Below are 24,164 nucleotides of genomic sequence, written 5' to 3' on the forward strand. Positions count from 1 at the left end.
TGATCTTTGTATGCCAGGACTTTAAAGCTTTCAGTGGTAGTTTAACATAGAATTTGACAATTTCTGTACTCAACAATTCCAAGGCCTTGGAACAAAGAAATACTTTTTGTGACTTTCTTCAGGAGCTGTCTTTCCAAGCTGCTATTCTAAAGATAGGTTATGCTTGTTATTGGAATTCATGTTCCACTTAAACTTATGCTTTTTTGATTCACATCCAGTGTTTTTGAGTACTTTTTTTTTGTCCCTAAGTATCTGTTTTTGCATGTTGCTTTCATTTTAATTTCCTCTTGTTTTTCAAGTGTTGTCCATGAGTTGTAGGAAAACCTTTTCCGCAGGAGCTCTGCTTCCCATGGTGCTGTTAGGATGCAGTGTTTGCTGAACTTCAAAATGGCAGACCTTCTTACATGGTGTGGTGTTTGTGCCTGGATTTGTTTGGTGGGTCTACAGAGGCTATAAAATTGTCCTTTTCTCTTGATATGAACTGATGTGAGGTCACACAGCAATAATTTTGTCCATTTACCTAAAGTACCATGGATATGTTGAAGTCCTAGACCTCTAGATCCAGCTGAACTAATGGCCACAGAACTGTTCACAGTTCCTGCTGTTTTTTCTTTAATGAGAAAAAAAAAGGGGGGAAGCACTTTATATATGTCAGTGTTAGTTATGAGTTAGTTCTCTGGAAAGACTGGAGTTCTTAAACCCTAAGAAAATCCTTAGATACTGATCATTGCAAACAGAGCCCCTTGATCCCTTAAAGGAATGGCATTAAGGACTTGGGAAGCTCCAAGATCAAATTTGATGTGAGCTGGATGCTGGTGTCTGAGAAGTGGCTTGCTTTTGGGTAGTGAGAGATGTGGGATGCTGTGTGGGATGCCAGGGTGTTTGCAGTGCTGCATTGACTGATTCAGTATCTTTTGGAAACAAAAGCTCCCTTTGCAGGAATTTGGTTATACCCGTTTGCTGTGTGTGTGAGTTGGATGAACAAACTCTGCAGGAAGGTTCTGGTTTTTTGGGAGTTCTGGGGAGAGCAAGGCTTTGTTATTGGCTGGGCTCGAACCTCATGGCACTTCAGGAACAGCAAACTCTTATCATTTTGAAAGTTAAACATTCCTTGCACCTTTAGGGTCCAAGATTCTTTCTTTACAAGAAGCTGAAATATGCATAGAATTTCACCTTTTCCCAAACTGCATTTTTCTTCAGTAAAGGTCTGAGTGCTGCTCCCACAGCCAAGAGGATGCAACTAAATTTATTTATATATGAGGAGAAATGTAGCAGAATTAGAGGAACAGGATTTGATTTCTCACTTCTGTGAGTAGATGCTTTTTTTCTCATTAGAAAGGAACTCTGTGGTTTCCTTAGATTATTTTTTTCAGAAGGCACCGCATTTTCAATTTTGGCTTAAAAACCTGGGGCCCCTTTCTTGCAAAGTGTCAACATTTTTCAAACATAAGGGTTAAACCATGTTTTATGAGGTTATTGTCTAAAATATTGTGATGACTTTTTACTGAAAACATGATCTCCACCTGTAAGTGACTCTTACTGTTAGAACCATCTCATCTTTGGCAGGCGCTGTGTTTCAGGTGGGCACTGCTGCAGGGAGCTCTTTGGGAATATCTCTGCAGCTCTGCTGGTCACACACCAGCAGCTCCCAGCAGCTTTTTAGTTAAAGAAACCATTTTAGGTGCTTTTTAAGATAACAAAAGAGCTTTTGTAGTGGTAATGAGGGCCATGGCATCAAACAGCAGTCTTGACTCAACTATAATTCTGTTTGTTCTGCTGGAATGGCTGTGTGAGGGGACAGGTTGTTACAAACTCCAAAGAGTGAGGAGCTCGGGGCAGGGAGGTGATCAGGGCAGGGATGTGCTCTGAAGCCCATCCCTGCTCTGAGTGCACAGCTGGAGCCCAGGCAGTGCAGTGGGATGGGATTGCCACAGGAGGGAGATGCTGGCCTGCATTGGGAGCTTGGCAGCTCCACTAGTGCTCACCTTCCCTGAGCAGCTCCCTGAGTTTACAGTTATATTTACAGCTGAATTAAATATTCAGTATTTCTCTGAGTAGTTTCTGTGTGCTGTTAGTAGGCAGTGTTCTATAGAAAGTAAAGTGGAGCCCTTTTCTATAGGTGTTTTAGTTACTGTTTTTGAAAGGCAAATAGAACACCTTCAGTAGGAATGCTGTCATTTGTCACAGGCTGCATTGATTATGCTCTGAGGGGGTAAGCATACATTTAAAGTTACTATAACTCTCACAAAAACTTTTGCAGTTAGCCAGCTTAAATTTATATGCCAAAAGCTGGTGAAACTATATTCAGGGATCATTTTTATAAAAGACTGGTCTAGATTTATACAAGTCTAAGTTGATAAACTTCAAGTCTCCACTGTAAAACAGTCACTCACTGCTATGTTTCAGATTTGGGTTGGGGTCAGGCAGCCACATCTTGCCTGTTGGTGACATTTCTTGCTTGAACAAGGTTTCTTTGGAGTTGTGTGTAAGGAAGTTCTTTGTAGGAGTGCACAGCTCTGAGGGACTCCTGGGTTTGGCTCCTCTGTGGTAGAACTTGATGCTGCTGAAGGTCTCAGGGGCTTTTTCCATCTCAGGCTTTGGATCATATAATTTTTCTGATGTTAGTGACCGCTCATAGGAGAGTTTTGGACTTTTACTGGAGGCCCATGGATGGATCTGAGTGGACTGCACATCTTTTCTGTGTGACATTCTGTATTTTCTCCAGCTGCCTAGTCTGCAGTATAATAATTATTCTGTTAAGGCATCACAGGACTCCATGTCAGCAAGCCAGGGCATGTCTTTTGATATTCTTATTTTGGGCCACATATAAAATCAGTGCAATAGTCTACTTGTGTTTTTTGTTGAAGATGATAATTTCAAGCATCAAAGACAAGACACTGACTGAAATACAGGTCGAGCTTCTCTAGCACAAAATGACAGCCTGCAGAAAGAAGTGCTGCTTGCCAGGATTGGGTTGGTTGCTTAGCAATGAGCTATTTATCTGCAAAGGGACCCAGAAAAGGGATCAGGATGGTTTGAAAACACAGTTTGAATAAAGGAGCTTTTAAAGTCAGCAGAGTTTAACAGTTTTTCTGTGAAATTCAAGATGACGAGGCTCTGCAGCAGCTCTGATTTGTGAGTTGAAGCTGGCAGGATTATTTAAGGCTTGCCCTCTCCTGCCTTACAGCCTGCAGGCTGTGCCACTGAGTGTGCAAGTCAGCGAGACATGAGAAACTGATAAATGTTGATGATCCTTAAGGAAACCCTGGAGTATTCAGAGTTTGTTCCTCACATGGACACCTTGAATTGTTGTGTGAAGAGTTTCTCTTCCACTTCCATTCACCTTGAGCACTGACTCAATTTGTCACTTGCAATGTGAAGTGCTGTGTTGATTATTTCAAGAAAACATAAGGATCCAGCTATGCTCCAGGCTGTACTGATGATTTCCTAGGCAGAAGTGTGAGACTGTGGTCTTGGCGAGTTCAAAGTAGAACATTAAATTGCAGCACCAGAAAACTGAGTTCATTATTTTTCGTGGTTCTCTGGGCCCTTCTGTGGAAAATGCTGTCAGATTATCAGGATTTACTTGGGGTGGGTTGCAGGTGACTCTGATTTGTATCTGTGTCTCTGCTGTAGCACTGGTTGCTGCAGCAGAAACTTAAGATCATGTGAGAGGTGAGCAGCCATGTCACTACAGCTCTTGTCTAAGTTATGACTGATTTCAGCCTTGTAAATGGTTCAAATTTCAGGTGATCTTTGTATTCAGGAAATCTGAGAAGGTACTTGGATGGAACACAAATCCATATTGCTGGTTAATCTCTGTGCAGCCAGTGCATGGAATACCAAGCTGCTAGTACCAGCTAAAGCTAAAAATCTGCCAGAAATGCAGTTGCAATCAATTATCTCTCTGCCTTTTGACTTGCAAATATTGCCTGTAGTTTATGGTGGATTTTTTAAAAAAAGGCGTCATTCAGAAAGAAACTACAGCTAGAGCTGAAACCCCATTTTGCACTTTATTTACTAATTATGAAACACCAAGTCATTCCTTGTTCCTTGTGTACTTCCAGGTGGGTTTTCAAGCAGCTCTATGACAAAGGCCTGGTGTATAGAGGGGTTAAGGTCATGCCTTTTTCAACTGCATGCAACACCCCCCTGTCCAACTTTGAGTCCCATCAGAACTACAAGGTAAGTTGCAACTGGATTTCTCAGTTTTCTTCTGTTTGAACTTGAAAAGCTTTGGCACTTTTTGCTTGGTGGTACCTAAGCATGTCGCTACACTCCAAATTGGTAGTAAAAATCTAGGTAAATAGGTTAATTTTGATCATATTTTGCTGTATTTGTTTGGATCACCTGATCTTAGACTTCTTTCTTGGTTACTACTTTTCAAAGTACACACTTTTTGTTGTTTTTATTGTGGTAAACTCCTCCCTCTCTGTGCTGTCAAGGCTTTATTGCAGTGGTGGATTTTCATGCTGAATTTTCAGAGGAGAGCTGCAGTTGTCTCTGTCTGTGCACATCTGACAAGAAGAGGGTCTTTGGCAGGGTTTGAATCTTCTGTGAGGAGATTCATAAGGAATGTCAAAGACTCTGTAGCTGTATGATAATGATTCTAAGAATCATTAATTTATATTGGGAAACACCAGAAAATGTTTTACCCAATATAATGCAGGGTTTACTGTGGTTTGTAAAATGTTCCTTTAAAAATGAGTGACAAGATGAAGCAAGTGCAACTTCTGACTTGGAACAAACTCATGTTCAGGTATGTGAAGGCAGAACTTGTGTCCCAATTTTCCAAATGCCACATTAGTTTGTAGATAGAGGTTTTGTATTCTTTCCAATCCTGACCCAGGCCTCCATATCCTTATATTGTAAATCTTGCATTGTGAGAGCAGAGAGCTAGCACAGATTGTGCATCTGGTCTCTATATCTTGCCTAAAAAAGGCCCGTTTTCTAGCCAAAAATAGTGTTTTTAAAGCAAATGTTTAAATAGACTTGGAGTACAATGCAGCCCACAGATACCAGAGAGATACCAGAGCTTTCAGTGTTGCTGAAGGGTATTTATACTGAAGAAAAAACAGTTTGTGATTTATGAAAGAGAGATTTGCAAAGATATCTTGATATTTGTGACTGTCTGACAACTGAAATAATTACTTTTCTTGCCCTTATTGGCTGACATTTCACACAGACTCAGATAAATGAGCTTTCTTTATAACAAAGACTTTTTTGGTGGGTTTGTGTGTATGTATATCTATGTTCTGTTTTTCCATAAAGCTTGAAGCTCTTTTCTCTTCTTGAGTCTTAATGAAATATTTAGATGCTGTTTCTTACTCTAGAACCAGAGGTGTGGGTGGGTGGGATGCTGCTCTGCCATTCCATGCAAAAATTACCTTTCTCATCTGCCAGAAATGGTGTTTGGAAGTTGTGGGTCTGTGAGCTGACAAGATTTATTCTTGGTGAGCACAGGCATCTCTGGGTGTGAGGCAGCTGTTGCCTTTCTCACAGTGGAAAGCAGCCTTTGGCTACTGTTTATTGATCCTCTGAGCGCTGGGACACAAGAAACACGTTCAGAACCAGAGCTGAAGCACAACTGAGTTATCAATGCCAGCAGCTGGTATTGCATTCAACTGAAGAAATGGTGTCTGCAGGTGAAATTCTTACAGCTAAAACACTGCACAACACCATTACCTGTCAGCCTGCATGCTAGTTTTTATGCTTTTTTGTCTCCTGGGTGAGCTCAGTGCTTCAGAAAGCAAAGTGAGGAGCCTGCAGTGCTGCCTCGCACTCGGTACCGCCAGAACCGAGAGCTCCATCTCTGCCTGGTATTGAGCACGGGCCATGGCTTATGTAATATTTATGTTTTACTGTTGACTGCACCAGATGTTCACAGAAAATTCCCTCTGGAGCAGCCCTCAGCTCAGACATAAATAGCTGCCTGTCCCATGATGCCATTAACTGTTCCATGATGCTGGATGGAAAGCAGAGCGCCTCGCACGAGACGTGCCGAGGCCACAGGACCTATGTTAGGGCTTAGGGTCGGTGTGCATGGCACCCTCTGAGCTGGCATGTAGAATTTCATAGGGAAAATTTCACATTTGCAGGATTAGACTTGCTTTTACAAGCAGCTTTTCATCATATGTGAAATGTGAAGTGACTGAATAGGGTTGTAGTTGGCCGAAAGAAAAACTTCTTCTCAGGGGATTTTCAGGACTCAGTTGAAGGTGAAGTTGTATAGAGTAGCTGACAAAGGTCTCCTTCCTTGAGGTTTTTTTACTTTTAAATATTGACATGCTCTTTTTTTTAAGTACCCCAAATGTTTTTTTCCCCCTTGTTAACAACAGCTTCTTAATTAGAGATGAATCGTTTTATGTGATGGCTGTTCTACCTAATCCCCGGCTGCAGAAGAAAACGTGGAAAAGGCTTTATTTAGCAGTATCTGAGAAACTGCTGGTTTTCCTAACCCTTGAGGTTGGTTCTAAACTTCAAAAATGGGGTTATAAGAGGTGCCTATAGGACCTGCACTTGTCTTCCTTTGGTGTTTTGGTAGCAAATCCCCCAAATCTCCCTGCTAATGGGAGATTTTAACCCTGTGGCCTTGTTGGACTGGCAGACTGCACTGGTGTAATGAGACATTCAGTGACTGGTGCTCTATTCTGACTTTAATGCTGCCACTTCACCTTCTACATGACAGATGAACATGGCATACTAAATTGTTTTTCAGGATGTTCAGGATCCTTCAGTGACCGTGAGCTTCCCACTGGAAGAAGATCCAAGTGTTGCTCTTGTTGCCTGGACCACGACTCCCTGGACCTTGCCCAGCAATCTGGCCCTTTGTGTTAACCCAGAACTGCAATATGTAAAACTGAGAGGCAAGTGTTGAACACCTCTTCCTTCAGTGCCTGTGGATATGTACTTATATTTTGTATTTTAGACTGGTTTATGTTAAATTTACTGAACTTTCCTGGGGTTGAATCAGGGATAGTTTGAAGGATGAGATCCACTTTGGATGTGGCTAATGATGCTCTGCTCTTGTTATTTAACATTGAGAGTACTGTTCCTTACAAAATACTGATAGATGAAATAAAGAATAATAAAAAAAAATAATAAATATATTAATAAAAAATAATAATATAAAGAATAATAAAAAATAGTTGTGTGTGTTTGTAGTCTTTAATTATACCTTCATCTCCCCTTTTTTTTATAAAGTCAAATAGGGAGTAGGAATTTCCAGTTTCAACATAGCCACATGAATCTGTTGTGTGTTAAACATGAGCTTGTGCAGGCCTTTGCAGTGAACTCCACGTGTTCAGGTTTTTTTTCTTTGAAGAGAATTAAGTATGTTTCAGTTTTCAAAAGTTTTAACATAAATTTGGTCATCTTAAAAAGAAATATTGTGTATTTTCAGAAATAACCTCACTTGCCTGAGGCCTTGAGTTGGGTTTGGATGTCTCTGGCTCAGTGCTGTGGGATAGTGACCTCAAGTTGGCAGGGTAGCAACCTGAATAAAATTTGTCATTGAAGTTAGGAAATCAGGGTGGTTTGGGATAGAAAATGAGTTTTCTTCATAACATTTCACTCATTTTGGATGTTAACTTCCTTTGTTGGCATATACTTTTATAAAGAAATCCAAGCATGTAATTGAAATAGCAAATCTCAGGAAGGCTGCATAAAGTGCAATAATTACCTTACAACTTAATAATATTGATTTTATGCAATCATTGTCCAGCTTCCAATCATTTCCCTCTGTTTCAGTTACAATTTACTGTAACTTCTCAATTGATTTTTTTATTTGACTCAGCAATAATAGACAAGGTATTTCTGCCTCTGCAACAACAAAGCACACTGAAAATCAGTGGCCTGGGTTTTATCCTGTGGTTTCTGTTTAAACTTAGCCTTTGGAAAGTGTTCCTTAACTGGCTGTGTGGGGAAAAGGTAGCTGGGAAGTAGTAAAGGATTATTCTGGGCAGTTTTATTATTACAATACCTTGCATGTATTGAAAGGTTTCATAATGATGCAAATGAGGGGATTAAACTGAGATTTGTGAAACTCCTGTTTTATTTTATATTCTAGATAAAGCCACAGGGAAGATTTACATTTTGATGGAGTCCAGGCTGGTGGCACTGTACAAATCTGACAGTGAATATCAGATACTTGACAGGCAAGTACATCAATTGTTATACTTGCTAGCTTTCAGTGTTTTTCTAGATCAGAATTTAAGTGTTTTTAAGAAGATGGATTTCCCTGCATCTGTGTTTATATTGCAAAAATCTATAAAAGGAATTGAAATTTGTTGGAACAAATTGGTCTTGTATGAGAAGCTACAAAGAGAAAAAAGTTTCATTGGGTCCTTCTATTATGGTGGAGAAAAAAAGGTTCCATAGTCCACCCCTCTCCTTTGTGTTTACATTAAGGTAAAAGTTTGAGAAAATGCTGGAGGTGTGGTCCAGATGCCTTCTTCTACACATCATGTAAAGATTTAAAGGGAAATGGGCAAAACAATCCCATTGTTTTTAGCAAATAAATATTACTTCTCTAATTAGTGGCAGTGATTGCTTTCTGCAGGGTGCTTATTCATCTTGATTAGATGGAAAAATAGGAATTATTTAAGAAGTCAGACTGGGCAGGGGGTGCAGGTGTTAAATTCTGTAGCTCTTTTAGACAAAATGTCTGTCTTGGCTTCTCTTAAACATTTTGTACAAACCAGCAGCCTGTTGGAGGTCAAATAAAACAAATATTTGTTTGCTCACTTTATTTAAACAAACAACTCAGAAAACCCTATAAAACCTCACATAACCACAATAAAAAATAAAGACTAGAAATGTTTTTGAGAATAACACCCCATCTTCACTGGCATCAGTTATTTCTATTTTTGTATTTTATCAAGCAGTTGAAAGCTGTAAATTGAAAAAATAGAGGATATTTCAGCCAAGCAGTTGTATGTAATCATTAAATTAGGGAAATACAGACCTGGAATGTTTAAAATATTTCCTGTTCTGATGGCTCACACTGTGACAGTTGAATAATTTTCTATTTCTGCATTGCTTTCTGTCCTTCCCCCCTCTATGAGAATGCTCTTAATCTGTCATTTGGTCTGTACCAATTTAAGCTGGTGTTCAGTTTCTAAAGATGATGTTCAGTGCTCTCATTCTTCAGGCTTGGCTGAACTTCTGATCTCTGGAGCTTTTTCCTCCCCTCTGAGTCATCAGTGGAACCAGTGAACAGTGTCAGTGTCAGGATGGTCCTGCCAGGACACCACTGGGAATTTTCTTTTGGTCTGATACTGAATTAACAACAGCTTTCTCTTGAAGTGGTGGTGTATCCTCCAGTTCCACTGTTGGTGTGAATTGGAATGATAAAGTTTCAAAACTCTCACTAACATTAATACCTAAATTTGATCTGCTTGCTTGCTATCTAAGCTAGCAAGTCTGCCCAGAGAATTCTGGCTTTGTGTGGTGTGTTCTTGACAAATTCACATTGTATGTTCTTCAGCACTTCTCTTACTAAAGACTCTCAGTCACTTGGAAGTTGAATCAGGTTGCTGGACCTGTCTCAGTGGGTTTTAGGTGCATCAGTGCTTCAGTTCTCTTGGGAAATACAGATACTCTGTTCCTTTTCGGTCTTTTGAAACCTGTTCAGAGTGTCTTAACAACTAAGCCTTCTATCAAAACCATTTTATTTTCTTAAGTATTTTAAATACACTTGCTCTAGGCTTAAAAAAGAAACAATATATAGCTCATGTATTAAATTTGTTGATCTGTTGTCTTTTGTTTCCAAATTCTTCTTTTAATGCAATACTACAAATTTAACTTCAGTGTGGCTGCAGTCATTCTATATCAGGAATGCACAGAACATTCTGGCCTTCTTCTGATGTGGTGTCTTCATCAGAAATTTGAAGAGCCTGCTCTTTAAGGCAATGATACACATTTCAGGTGTTGTATTTATGTCCCTGACTAATGGTGTTTCTACCACCACCACTCACCCGCCCAATCTTGGATTATTTTTTAAATTTTCCTCTTTTTTTAACCTCTGCCTATCTATAAGGCTGCTAGCACATCTCTTTGCAGAGCAGTATATTTTAATTCTTTTTGTATTAGTGCTATGGTCTCTTCTCAAGCTGATTTCTTTTCTGGTTTTGGTCATGCTCTAGTTTTCCTATTATGTAATAATTATTTTTCTCAAATGTGAAATGTGAGACAATTAAAAGGTAGCTGGTAGTTGAATGGATCTGTGAAAGATTTAGATCTGTGAGTATCTAAGTTCATGGAAATGAGCTTCACCACTTCTGCTCTTAACTTTTTTTTTTCTTTTAGCTCACTTTTAAATTCTCAAGCAGTCAGGCCCTTGAGGGAGAAATTGATGCAACTTAATCTATACCAGGCATCATGCTGAGGTCAGGGAATGGTCTGATGGAAAATATTCAGTGTCTGAAGTCCCCTGAACTGGCTGCTTTGCACTCATGAGTTGGTTTGGGTGTATTACCCCAATTTTGGCCATCGAGTGGCTTCCTGTTCTATTTACCACTGGTAGATGGGATGTGCTTGTTGAGCATTTCCCTCTCCTTGTGTTAGATTTCAGTATTTTGGCATATTAAGCATTTAATTTCTTCACACTGTTTTCTCTTGTTGTCTCTTTTTGGATTCTAAAGAATCCAAACCAGAGGTTTCTGATCTGAGAGTGAATGATTGCTGAGGTGATATTAAACAAATCTTACTACTATAACTTAGGTCACAAGAAGGCACCATTGTATAAATTTTCAATCTGAATTTCTGGACTTCGACAAACAAAGTATTTCAGATCCCAAAATGAGAATCAGGAATGTGATCCACAACCTTTACCATTCTCTAACTTGTGGTAAATAAGAGTATAACTACTTTTTTTAAAGCCAACTCTGGTGCTTCACATTCTGTATCTGAGCATTCCCACATCTGTGTGGCTGAGCACTGGGATGCTTTTCTCTCATCTGATCCTGATTAAGCACCTCAAACATTCCTAAGGCTGTTTGTAATATAAAAACTTATAAACTATCTGCAAAGCTGAGGCTCAGAATAGAAATCTCCCCTATTCCCAGAGGATATTGTGTGTGCTGAGCTGAGGAGTCTTGCTCTTGAACTGGCAGTAAATGCTGCTGCAGGTCCTTCCTGTGCAGTGAAACAGCTTTGAAGAGCCCCCCACTTTGAAGGAGTCAAGTGTTTTATGGTTTGACCATTGTTTGGAAGTTGTAGATCAAGGACAGAGTAGGGAGAGACCACAGCTGGGAGACAGTCAGAGAGCCAGCCCATCTATTAGATGAAGTTATGTTTTAGCTGGATTTTCCCCCTGAAATGGGATGATTTAAGCATTTTCAGGGGAGTTCTGAGCTGCAAATCCCAACCTAATCAGCTGCCTTTGTCAGCTGCTGTCAGGGGCCTGAAGGGAGCCAGACCTGCAGGCTCCATTCTGCCTTCCATGTCTTGTCTGGCTCAGCTGGTCCTGTCTGTGTTGGATCATTCCCTGAGATGCCTGTGGAGAGTCTGGATGCCCAGTTTAGAATAAGGACTGAGGCATCTGAGCTTCACAGGCTGCAATACCCTGCGTCACAATCTTCTGTACATAAAACTTCAGGTGGTTTGGGTCATTATTTAGTTCTCTTGGACATGCTGAGCTTTAGGGCTTTGTTGTTAGGATTATTGTGTTTTATCCAGAAGATTCTTGCCCAGCTTTACCATAAGGAGCTTGTCATTAATGCTTAATTCCTTTATGAATTTACATTGATTGATTGAAGTCCATCAGGTACAAGTTGTTGACTGGTAGCAGAGATGCATGAAAAGACATTGTTTTTTCTCCAAGTTACCACAGAGGTGGGAATTAAACTTAAGGAAATGATTTTCATCTTCTGAAATCAAATTCTGTCAGGAAGGTGAAGAAGTAAATAAGAAAAAAACCCAAGTTTTCAAGTTGTTAATTTTATGTTCTTGTAAATCTTTGTCCTCAGGTTTCCTGGTATTGTTCTTAAAGGCAAGAAATACAAACCACTTTTTGAATATTTTATTCAGGTAAGATGAACCAGTTTGGTGTTTGATACAGGATATAAAGACAAAAAACCATTCTGAGTATTCCTTGTTCATATTATAAAAAGATCTTAGGTTCTAACAACAAACTCCAGGTTGTATTAAAGTACTTTAAAATCCTGGTGAAAGTTTGAAAAACAGTGTTGACTTTTTTCTCTATTTTTTTCCTTTAAGTTTTAAATTCACTCAGAGTAAACACTGGGTGATAAACAGAAGTTTGATTTCAGATTGCAGAGAAACTTCAGTACATATTAACAAATACATATTAACAAATATTCTCTCATTTTCTCATCTGGTGAGTGTTGTCTACCTCCTAAGTGCAGCTTTGTCTTCACAAGGGAATGACCTGGATAACAATCACAGACATGTCATGTTTCCCACTGAAGAGTTAAAAGCCTTTGCTAAAAACCTGCTGATGCATCAGATTTATCTGGATGCAGCTTTTAAGCACTGCATTATGTCTGGCATCACTGGTGATAAAAGAATATGTAGCAATAGGAGAGTACCTAGAGAATTTTTCTCAGTTGTAAAAAAAAAATCTGAGTAAAAACTGATTACGTTTTTCAAAGAGGAGAGGTGCAGCACTGCTGGCCAGGCAGCTGGGAACTCCTGTAAGGGATTTGGCCATTTGAGACACTTCCTGTTCTGAAAGAAGTGCAGGAGTCAGCAAAGGTAGGAAAACCTCTGTAGGGAGCAAGCTCTGGTATTTCTAGAGGCAAGTCAAATACAGCTGAATCTGGAAAATTGCACTGTGCATCTGAGGTTTGGAATGGATAAATGTTGTGAGTCCTGCTGTACTTGTAAGGAGCAGATGGGGGCATCTACAATATTTTATTTAGAATGGAAATCTTATCTCAAAATAGCTCCCTTCAGAACAAGCCAAACCTAATATTTTGTAACATATTTGGTTCAGCTGTGACTCCAGTATTTTTTTTTTACTATTTTTGTTTTAAGGAATAGTAAATAACCATTTATTTTTCATTATCTGTATACTGAACACACTGAAAATTGTCATATCTTTTCTTAGCAATTTTTTTTCTGTGTTTTCTCTTCTCTCTGTTTTTAGTTGGAGGAAATAAAGAAAATTTGACACTATAAAAGCAGATTTTTTATTTAATTCAGAGGTATAGGGGACATACAAAAATGCAGGGAAACTTTTGTACCTTTCTTGGTTGTGTCCTCACATTCAGGAGTGTATTGATTTGCAGTCTGTTAAGCACAGGACTGTGTGAAGATCTGTGGATTGAGGAGTAATTGACTTGGAAGCCTTCTGGAGAGGTGTGAGATTTAATCATACTTGACACTCTTTAAATGAAGTACACAGGTGTCTGGGCTATGGGAAGTCATTAAGTCATGTTAGGGATGTCACATTTTACTGTGTCACTGATTTTTGATGCAGTTCTTCCCTCTCTTGTGTGGCTCGTGGCTCTGCCAGGTTCTGAACAGCTCTGTTTTGCTGTATGTGTGTAAATATATCTATATAAAACCATATTTTTGTGTTACAGTGCAAAGAAAAAGGTGCCTTTACTGTGGTAGTGGATGGTTATGTGAAGGAGGAGGAAGGCACAGGCGTTGTCCATCAGGCTCCCTATTTTGGTGCTGTAAGTATGAACTACACATCTCTAATGCTAATTCTGGCTAGCACACATTGCTTGACTTTCCAGCTCCTGGAGAGTCTCTCAGGGTGAATCAAGCAAATCTTCCTATTTGCTGCTTAAAAATGTAAGAATATCATGTAGCTTTGTATTCTCATGAGCTCTTCCACTTGGTGCCTGTGCTAGGCTGAAGATTTTTGTGTCCCTTGCTTTGGTTTGTGTGGTGCTGTGTGAGCTGAATTCTCCACTGGGTCTTTTGGATGTCATTGAGCTCAGCTTCTCTCAGAGTCTGAAGCTATAGCTTTGGGAAGGGCTGATCTGTGGCACTGGTAGTGAAAACGGGCTTTGCTAAGTAATGGTTTTGGTTGGGAACAGCAGTTCTGCTCAGCACACTGCCCCTCTTCAGCATTTCAGTTTCATTACTGGGCTTTTAGAGAATGAGAAAATGCTTTCACTGCTTTTGTCCTGAGACTTTATCCCTTAGTGTGAAAGGATTTTGTTGCATTCCATTCTTTTTTTTTTTTTTTCTATCTTTATTGTCCCTTCCCTCAGTCTGTTCTTTTTTAAGGCTAGGAGGAATAATTTGTCATGGATTTAATCATTTCAGTTTTTAGACACTTGCATTAAATGCACTAGTTTGGGCTCATTGTCCTTTTTGTAGAGTGTCCTGTCTTCAGCCATTATCCAAAGATGCCCTCAAAAAACTTGCAGTGCCTAGCAATTAGCAATCCCTGGACCACGAGCTCTGTCATAATTTCCAGAGAAACTTGGCGTTAGCAACAGGCCTTTTTGTATTCATGTGAAATAGCCCATCCTCTTCCGTCCTTTTTTCCCTGCATTTTGCTGAAGGGAACATCCATTGTGGTGGTGTTTCCCTTGTCAGGATGATGGTTGATATGAAAAGATGTTCCAGCTTAATATAGCTCTGAATAAAGAAAATTAGAGTGGGCTGTTTTAGCAGTTAATAAAGAAAATGGTGGTGGCTGGTCAAGTGTCCTCAGGAGGGTAAATCCTGTCCCTCTTCTGCTCCTCAGGCTCTCCCCTGCAGCTGAATCTTGGATGTTCCAGAGGGGTGAGAGTTGATTTAGAGTCAGGAGCTCTTGGTGTGGGAGATGGAGGGAAGGAGGGGAAGAGGCTGCCAGCAGGGAAGGAGCTCTGGAAAAAGCTTTCCCTGGGCTGCTCTAGGAGTGGTTTGTGTATTTGCACAGTCCAGTTAAACTTATTGGAAACAGCTTGTTGGAAAGCTTGACTGACCTCTTAGAGCAAGGATGATCTGCCCTGTTTTATTTGATTTTTTTAATAAGCCCACTGAGTTTTGTAAACACAGAGGAAAAAAAATTCTCTCTCTCCTGGGAAATCAGCAATTACTTATAAAACATTTGTTTTTAGAAAAAAACCTGAGAATAACAGTTAAATGCTTCACAAAGAAAAAAATACATAAGAGATTGTGAGAGGAAAAAGTGCACAGACATCACAAATGAAACATGGCAGTCATCAGCTAAGGAAAGGTTTGAGTAGATAACTTCTGGTACAGGGGCTGAGTCAATGGGCTGTGCTGCCTTCAGAAGGAAAGTGCACAGTGTATGTTGCACTTAAAGCTGCTGCCTTCTTTTTGGGGTGCATGTAATTCAGTTTTGACAGCCCTGAGATTATTTCTGTTCAGAAAAGCTCCCAGAGGTCCTGGTGTAAGTTCAGGATGTCATTATTATATAGGAGACTCTGTGTGGAATACTGCTGGTGTTGCATGTTGGCCTTTAGACAAACTTAGCTGAAAGATGGGAGATGGTTCATGGCAGCAGACAGGGTTGTGTTCCTGGTTAATTGGCTCTTCTGCACCTTCCTGCTGAGGTGAAGGTGAATAGAAAAGGAATAACTGGACCAGGATTGTCAGAGGAGAAGAAATAAAGCACAATCCTTTGCAATAAGCCTTGAGTCTTGTCTCTGTTCCTTCCCATCAATATAAGTAAGTCCCTTTGATAAATAAAGCTGGAAAGTCAGGGTTTTATTTCTTTATTTATTTAAAATCCTACTTACTGATACATGTTCTATATTGCTGATAGCTCAGCAGTGTATGTCTCCAAAAAATTGAAAGTAAAAATTCACTTTCATTTAGTTTCAGATGTAGTTTCATTGTCTCATGTGCTGCCTTTGCCAAATAAAAGCTGCCACACCATATCAGAGTACTCTATTATTTCAGTTCAAAAGACATCAAAATTAAAGCTCACAGAACAAGACAAACCTGTATTAAAAACGCTGTAAACTCATTGTACCTCCAGATTTACATGACACTAAAATTCAGCTGCTCAGGCATTTCATCATATGTAGATGTACCTGCAGTCAACTTAAAAAGCTTTAGTAACACTTGAATTTGCATACAAATTTTTAATTTGCGATACTGCTAGTGCCTGCTCAGGCTGTGACACACAAGGTTCATAGATCTGTCACTGATGCACTTTTTTTCAGTACCTGACACTTTTGGCAAAAGTGATACTGGTTTTTGCTAAGGGGTGCTGAAGGTGAACATCTGACTTTGTGTTTTGGTTGTTTTGTTAAAATTTCACATAAAAAAGCTTTTGATTTCTCACAAATGAACTGTTTAATAATTTCTACTTCTTAATTTTGTATATTACAACTTCTGTGTGTAATCTTTTGAGGGATTTTGAGGTACAGGAATGACTACTGTAGCTCCTATCCTGGAAAAAACTGATACTGAGCTTAGCTTTTATTTGAGCTTAACACTTATGGATTCCTTGTATGTGCCTGAATATATTCTTGCTTTGTGGTTCCTGAGGGAAATCTTCATTAAATCGAATGGCAGCTCATTCCATTCATGCTCAGGTTGTTCAGGAGCAGGGAGCTGAGTGCACACAGGCAGAGCAGCACAGCCCTTTGTGTGCCCCTGGCTGCAGCAGTGCTGCAAGTGGAGCTGAAGCACCTTGAGGCAGGTGCTGCGCGGGGCAGGGTTTGCTCTGCTGCCTTCCTCAGCAGGGCTCTGAGTGTGCCAGGCTTTGTAGTGAGTGCTGGCTGCTGCTTCAAAGCCTTTAAGAGCTCACTGCCAAATCAGGGCTGACATCAGCTCTGTGTTTCAAACCCACAGCTCCCAGCGCCTCTGAGCGAAGGCCAGCAGAGAAGGGCTGATCTCAGCCATGTCCTGACTGCAGGAGCTGGGTGACAAGGGCAGGGGCAATAATTGTGTGATGCTTTCTGCAGCTGCTGGACAGGGCTGTGCTCTGGTGGCAGTGCTGGAGCTGCAGGGATTTGTTTCTATGTGTAAAGCTTTGGTCCGTGAAGCAGCCAACTTCCCTGTCTGTGGATGAATTTCATCCTTTAAAATAGAACAGGTCTGGCCTGGGGGAGCTGGGAGCCTCAGGGATAGTGGGGAGAGCTGAAGGGACAGGGCATGGGAGCCCTGCCCTGGCACTCCAGAGCTGGCTCACCTGTGTTGGTGAGTGCCAGGGGAGGAGAATGCAGGGAGCTGTGGAGCACTGGCCTGTGAGATGTGTATTTGCACACTGGCTCTGGGGTGCTGTCCTTGGGCAGCCTGAGTGGTGCTTTAGGTGCAGCTCCTGTGAAACAGCTGCTGTGTATCCTGTCAGCCATTGCTGTGACTGGGTAAGATACAGATTTACTCTCACTTCAGACTGGAAGGTAAAATCTGAACTTTTCTATCCCCTTACTTATTTTCTTTTAATCTGTTCTTTGATGCCATTTTTGTTCAGTCGTGTTCAGGCAACTCTGAAGCAACTTTTTCTTTTTTTTCTTCTTATTGCTACAGGAAATTAAAAATTTAAGTGGAAACTGGCCAGGAAAAAGAATATGATGTTGTCCATGTGTGGTTCTTGGTCAGTAGCATTGCCTATGGGCCAAAAAAGATTGAGAAATACAGTTTTAAAGGCTTTGGATTGTTAAGACATTCAGAAGATGGGACTGCTTATGTGAAATGCCAGAGTTAGATTGATTAAAACAACCTGCTTTCTGAAAAACGCCCTGTTGGCTGGAGAGCTGGGCAGATCCAGGCTCTGGCTGGGACAGGAGCAGGATGGAGTGCTTGGAGTTCCTTTGCCATGCAATGGTTGCCTGAAGCTGTTCACTCCATGTGTGTATGTGTGTACTCAGACATGTAAAATGCATGTGTGTGTATGTGCATTGATGTGCATAGAAAAACATGCACAGATCCCCTGTACTAGGTGACAGTCTGAAGAAATCATAATTTTCTGCATGACTAAAACTACAATCCTATAAAAAAGGACTTTCTCTTAAGTATTTGGGATTAGTGAAGGTTGAGTATTTTGCTATTCTTGTCCAGTCATCACATTTTCTGTTCAGTATTTAATTTCTGTTTTGAGGGATGGATATCTTACCCAGCATTTTGTATTCTTACAGCTTGGTGGTTGTCTCTTTTGCAGGATGATTACAGAGTCTGCATGGATTTTAATATCATTCAGAAGGACTCTGTGCCTGTGTGTCCTGTTGATGCATCAGGCTGCTTCACAGCAGAAGTGGCTGACTTTGCTGGGCAGTATGTGAAGGTCAGTGGGCCTGGAGACAGTAAATTACTACTTTATTCAAGATACATTTTATGTATGGTAGAAGCTTTCTTTCCTTTCCCTGTGTGGGCTTGTTTTCAATGTGTGACTGGTATCTGGGTGAAATTAAAACGTGTTTTAACATTTGCAACAAGGTTGGAATTGTTTATTAAGCAGCTGAGAAAAAAGCTGATATGCAAGTAATGTTGCCTATCTGTGGTGAGAGGGCAGAGGAGTATCCTGTTTGCAGCTGCTCCAGAGAGCTTCTCTCTCACTCTGAGCTTTCTCCAGACAGAAATGTCATGTCCAGAGTCTCCAGGCACATGTGCAGGGCCTCCCTCACCTCTGGATAACTCTGAATTTCCAGGTGCCATCATTAAGTTTCTCCCAGCCAGTTGATGTAACGTGACCCCCTGGAAGGTAGAAATGCAGTCATTTCCCCACTTGTGAGCTGTGTTGCAGTGGGAATTTACTTGCCAGTAGATGCAGGAGAATCCCTGGAAAAGGAACCTACAGAAGCTGCATATTGCTCTAGATGCAAATCCCTAGCAGGGAGTGCCTCTTAAATTCCATGTCCTGAGAAAAATTGCTTTTAGCCCTGCTGCTACAGTTTGGTAGCAAAGCATGTTCCTGTAAACAAATGCAATACAAGTTTTTAAAGTCTTTTCCAATTAAGTTGAGGATTCAATCAGCTATCTTTCCTTCCTGCTTTATGCATTAAGGCAAATAAGAGGACACTGGAAGCTCCATGTTTAGCTTCTTGCTGGTAAAAATCTGAATTTAAAGCTCTTGGAGAATTTTCTTATGGTACTGAATTTTTCACATGTAGATATTTGTATATTTTTTCCCTTAATGGTGTATTGACACTTGTATGCTCAGTGGATTGTCTTAAATTATCAACATACAGCTTTCACTTCCAGCTTAGTATGTAAATCCCAGTTAATTAGTGAGGTACTGTGAAATATGCTTCAAATTCTGAAATTCAGTCACTTTAGAGGAATGTGGTATCAGGAGGTTCAAATATTAGGTAAAAAGCACTGTGTGATTTCCTGCCTCAAAATTAGAAGACTCAGTCATTAGGATATTAAATAATGTAGTTTCTGGCTTGTATTGGTGCTTCAGAAAATTTGAATTTTACACACAGTTGTGTGTATATGGAAAGAAAGTTAAGTGTTTAAAAGGACTGATGCTTTAATTTATAAATTTTAATTTATCCATATGGCAGAGACACATTGAAGACACTGTAAACAAACAGAGTTTGGAGAGCAAATAACTTTGCAAATTTAGTGTTTTTCAGTGCCCCTGCAGGAAATGAATAAACTTGATGGCAACTTTGTGTGTGTGTGTGTAAATGCTGGGTTATGCATAGTTTTTTTTTTTAATTAATTTGAGTATCTGAGACAAATCCTGTGGTAGCTTAGTGAGATGTGTATTCCAAGGCAAATGTGTGTTTTTAGGATGCAGATAAGCACATCATCAGATGGCTGAAGGAGAAGGGCCGGCTGATCCACAGCACCACCTTCCAGCACAGCTACCCCTTCTGCTGGAGGTAAGCACACACCTGCACCTGCCTTGAGCTGAGCTTTCTAACAGAGAGATTCTTCACCTTTCTCCCATATTTTCCTCCTCCCTTGCTTAATTTTCCTGGCAAAAGTAAAAGTAACATAAACCGAGATTATTAATTCAGGAGAGCTCCAGTTTTGGTTTAGTCATCAAGGATTTTTTCTTTTTTTGCCATAAAACTGATGAATTTAGGTGTAGTGCTGAAATTTAATTTCTATTTATGATTTTAAATGTGTGTTTTTGTAGTTTGTGTTGCTCATTTCTCGGTGTAGAGCTCCTAACTAACCACCTCTTGTAAAAAAGGTTATTTTTTAAGCAGCTGAGTGATGGGAAAGGATTTTTTTGATACCCTTTGAATTGTATCCAAATAAGCATATCACAGAAGGTCTTTAGATGTTTGTGTTAAAGCTTTGTATAACTAAAATATAGCTCTTTTGAACCTTGGAAGATGACTTATTTCTTTGAAAGAAACCCAGCTGCTTAAAATGTGGAAACATCTGCCTAGGTGGATGTCTCTGGGGGAAGTCTCCATGTGGAATTCTCCATGGGCCTTCAGTATCAGTGATAAAACAAGTTTTGGTTCTGAGGAATACAGGCTAGACAGATTTAATCTAGAAATGAAGCTTGTTTTTATTAGTGTCCTCCCAGGTTTGAAATTTCTACAATTGCTGTTGTAAAAACTCACCAAACAATATCAAATTAAAAAAACCCAAATCTTCAGTAATCTTTTAGTAGAGTATTAAATTCTTACTATGAGCAAAGACACACTTAAATTAAAATATCAAATTATCTGAAATAGCTTGAAGATTTTAAGTCCTATCTGATGTGTACAACATCTGTACTGAAATAGCTGTGATAAAAGCTCATCTCTCTGTCTGGCTCTGACTCTGCCAGGTGAAGTGTTCTAGCAGGGTACATTTATCTTTAATTTATAGCAAAAATAACCTTTGCTTGCTCTTGAACAGCAAGATTGGTTTGTTTCTAGCAGCTGCCTAGATGAAGAAGGGAAATTGCTCTTCAAGTGTTACGTCCTTGATGATTTGGGACAGTTTTTGAAAAATGGCAGGCCCAAAATCAAGCAAAGCTTGTGTTTTTGTTATGTAGCAACTCAAATATCCAGTCATGGCCTTCTGAGACAAAAGCAGGGATGTAGAAGTGCTGATTCTGTAGAAGATCCTTAATCCTGCCACTCTGTTGACATTTTTGTTGATGGATGATAAGTTGCAGGCAGCACCTAGCAGCAAATTATCTGGTGGGAAGAGCCGAACAATGGATTCTACTTGAAAAGCTCATTTCACTGCCATCACAAATCAAACCATAATTGGAATATGCTAAAAGTAGAAGAGTAGTTCTTAACTTTGAGCATAGTTATAAGTTATTTTGATTAATGTAAGAAAACTTTGCAATCAGACTGTTCTTAATGTACTACTGCTTTTCCCTGAAACCAAGCAGTTGTCGAATCCTTGGGATGTTGAGAAATTTGCCTTCTTTTTTTTACATATCATGAAATCAGGGTCCTTCTCTGGGTAGTAATTTGCTGTCAACTAAACTTTAAAATAAGAAAAACACAACAGCTTGGTAAGGACACAATAGATAGTTCTCAGTTAAATTTGTCTTTATTGGAACTGCTGAAAATGGAGGACATTGGTCAGAACTGCTCTGTGCACGTGTGAGATCTTGGGTGTCTGTGTGGTCTGGGCAGCAGTTCAGCAGCTGTTGGATGTGACAGTTCCTCACAGCTCCTGCCTGCCATTCCTTTGGGAACAGTGTTGGGAAGTTCTTCCACTGGCAAATGTGGAACTTTGACTTTTCCCAGCCAGAGAAGGCAAAGCCAAGAAGCATCTTTATAGCATGGGCTCAATTATTGATCATTTCTGTCCTAAATTACAAGAAAACAGAATGAGATCACAGTTAATGGGATTTGATTGTTCTGATGTGTTCCTAAAGAATCTGTCTGTAAGGGGAGCAGAACTTTGTCAGTTGGGACAGAGAGGAATGGTTAGGCAGGGACTTTGTATGCATCAAGCTTTTTCTGGGTGGTTTTCCCCTTGTGTTGATGGAAAACAAAACCCAGCAATGGGTATTTCTGATTTGATTCTACAGTAAAATCCAGTTGAATCTGGATTCCTCACCCTTCTCACCAGTCATGAGGGGCAGAAATGTGGGGTGTATCACTGCTTGGGTAGATTTTATTGTTTTGTTCTCTGCAGTCTCCTGCTGAGGCACTGCTTGGTAGTACAGCCAAAAGAAAAATATTCGGGGAAACTTTGCCCTCTCCCCTTTATTGTTGCCTTCATGTAGGAGGAACAGAGCCCTGTGGGTGCTTGGAGTTATCAGGTGTTAGAACCTCGGTGTTGGGTGGGGAGTGGTTCCCCTGCTGGGCCTTTGTCATGGATCCTCCCTGCCTGAAGCCACTCAGCCAGCCCCACCTGCTGCTCTGCTCACAGAGCTGGGCTGCCACCATTCCCCAACATGTTAAGACCATGTGAGAAATTTTTAATATCATTTTTTTCTTCTTGTTTCCAGTTACTTCAGATCTTGTGATGGCAATTCATCATTCTTCAGACACTCAGTGAAACCAAAACACCTTGTAGCTTGGGGAATGCTTTCTTTTTTACTGGGATCTTGCTGCTGTGTGACGAGTGAACTGAACTGTTCTCATTTTTTTAGTTGTTAAGACTTAAATTTGTGTAGCAAACCATCAGTAGGTTTGCATTTAATAGCTAGGACACAACTACATTATTATTGCTTTGAGCTGTCACCATTTCCTTTAAGGTCATAGGCACTTTAACACTTAAGCACATGGAAACATACAGGTTGTAGTTAAAATGAAAACTCTTTTGAAATATAGTGTTAAAAGAAACAATGTATTTTCTATTGTTGGGCTTTGTGCACTGTGAGTTCAGCTTTTAAGGTCTGAACAACTTTTGCTGTGGGTTTTCTTTCTTTTGTGGGTCAGGCAGGTACACCTTTAGCAAGTGCTGGCATAGTAGCAATTTTAATTTACATCATAGTCTGCAGTAGTTGGTGGATTTCAAATGTGTTCTTGCTGTGGATATAAGTAAAATGGATTAAACTTTGGCTGTTTGTAGTGCTGACTGCACATGGGAGATAACAGGAGTTTCTCAGGGGTTTTGCTGGTGAAGTTTTGTGTATTGCCAAGTTCTGAACCAAAGTGACTTAAATAAAAGTAATATTTTTCAGAAGCGTTTTGTGGGGTGGGTTGATGCTAAAGGAGAATGAGCTTTTTGTCTCAGTGTTGTTTGCTTCTCTGTATCCATAGTCACATCCTATCCTCTAGGGCTCTACTCCCTCTTCATCACGGAATAATGGGATGGATGTGTAGGATTAGAAATGTCTGAGCTCCTGCTAGTGACCTGTGCCCACTGTTGGCTCCCACATTTAGAAGGATGTGCTGCCTGGACAGTTATTCAAGACCTTAAGCAGTTATTATGGAACTGATAAATCAGACTGGGTTGGGGCACTACAGTCAGATGCTTGGAGATACTGATTTTCCCAAGTAATTTAGGAAATTGCTCAATCTGTGCTCTGGCCAGTCCTGCTTGCATTTCTAAGCAATCCCAAGTTGTGAAACTGCTCTCCTCCCATAAGGATTTTCTTTTAGTTCTTATTGAAGTAAGGAATATGTTAAAATATATTTAAAACTTCTTTTATATGCTTATTTCTTGCTTTCCCTCTCCTCCTGGAATGGAACTTTCTTCTGGTTAACCCTAGGTGCTGTTACTTCTTTATGATTTGTGATTATTATTTTAAATGCAAGTAGTAAAAGCACAGCATAACGTTCCCTGGCTTTTCAGGCTCATGTACACATGAAAAGTGAGGCAGAATGAGCTCATGTGGAAGACTGAAATATGACACATCTTAATAGTTACTGAAGTTCATCATGTTGTACTATGTAGGAGCACAAATTTCAAATTCAAGTATTGTTTGAACATTCTCATGATTGCTCTTGCTATACAAATTCCTTGAGTTACTGGGTTTGAAGGCTGTAAAGTTTTTTTCAGGACTGGATTTCAAAATAGTAGCTCACATAAGTGTAACAGTTTATGTAATTTAACAAACCAAACAAATCCCAACCTTTAACTGTGGTAATATTTCAGCAGCAATGAGCTCAGTCTGTGGAAAGGGGACTGTCATGTGCAAAAATAAATATTAAAGAACACTTTATAAATAATGTAGCATTTAAAAATGTTTTTGTTTGTTTTATTCCCTTCCCTGCACAGGTCAGATACTCCACTGATCTACAAAGCTGTGCCCAGCTGGTTTGTCAGGGTGGAGCACATGGTGGAGAAGCTGCTGGAGAATAATGCCCAGTGCTACTGGTAAAGTGTCCTTCACAAATCTGATTTATTCCTTTCCCTGGAGCTGGGGGTGTAGGGGGTGTGTGCTGGAGCTCTCCAAAGCAGTTCCACTG

General features: G+C 40.0%; 1 protein-coding gene across 4 annotated transcripts in view; it reads left to right on the plus strand.

Annotated features, from left to right (window-relative positions):
* The window catches only part of IARS1 (isoleucyl-tRNA synthetase 1), a 92,803-nt gene that overhangs the window by 11,764 nt on the left and 56,875 nt on the right, over nucleotides 1-24,164 (plus strand). For all 4 annotated transcript variants that reach the window (XM_053953664.1, XM_053953666.1, XM_053953663.1 and 1 more), the window contains exons 7-14: nucleotides 4,068-4,185; nucleotides 6,719-6,866; nucleotides 8,069-8,156; nucleotides 11,970-12,030; nucleotides 13,551-13,646; nucleotides 18,047-18,169; nucleotides 19,624-19,715; nucleotides 23,974-24,072. In XM_053953664.1, coding sequence (XP_053809639.1) covers nucleotides 4,068-4,185; nucleotides 6,719-6,866; nucleotides 8,069-8,156; nucleotides 11,970-12,030; nucleotides 13,551-13,646; nucleotides 18,047-18,169; nucleotides 19,624-19,715; nucleotides 23,974-24,072 — 825 coding nt within the window. The remainder of the gene's footprint in view (nucleotides 1-4,067; nucleotides 4,186-6,718; nucleotides 6,867-8,068; nucleotides 8,157-11,969; nucleotides 12,031-13,550; nucleotides 13,647-18,046; nucleotides 18,170-19,623; nucleotides 19,716-23,973; nucleotides 24,073-24,164) is intronic.

Source organism: Vidua chalybeata, chromosome 12 (assembly GCF_026979565.1).
Source record: "Vidua chalybeata isolate OUT-0048 chromosome 12, bVidCha1 merged haplotype, whole genome shotgun sequence".
Lineage (NCBI taxonomy): Eukaryota > Metazoa > Chordata > Aves > Passeriformes > Viduidae > Vidua > Vidua chalybeata.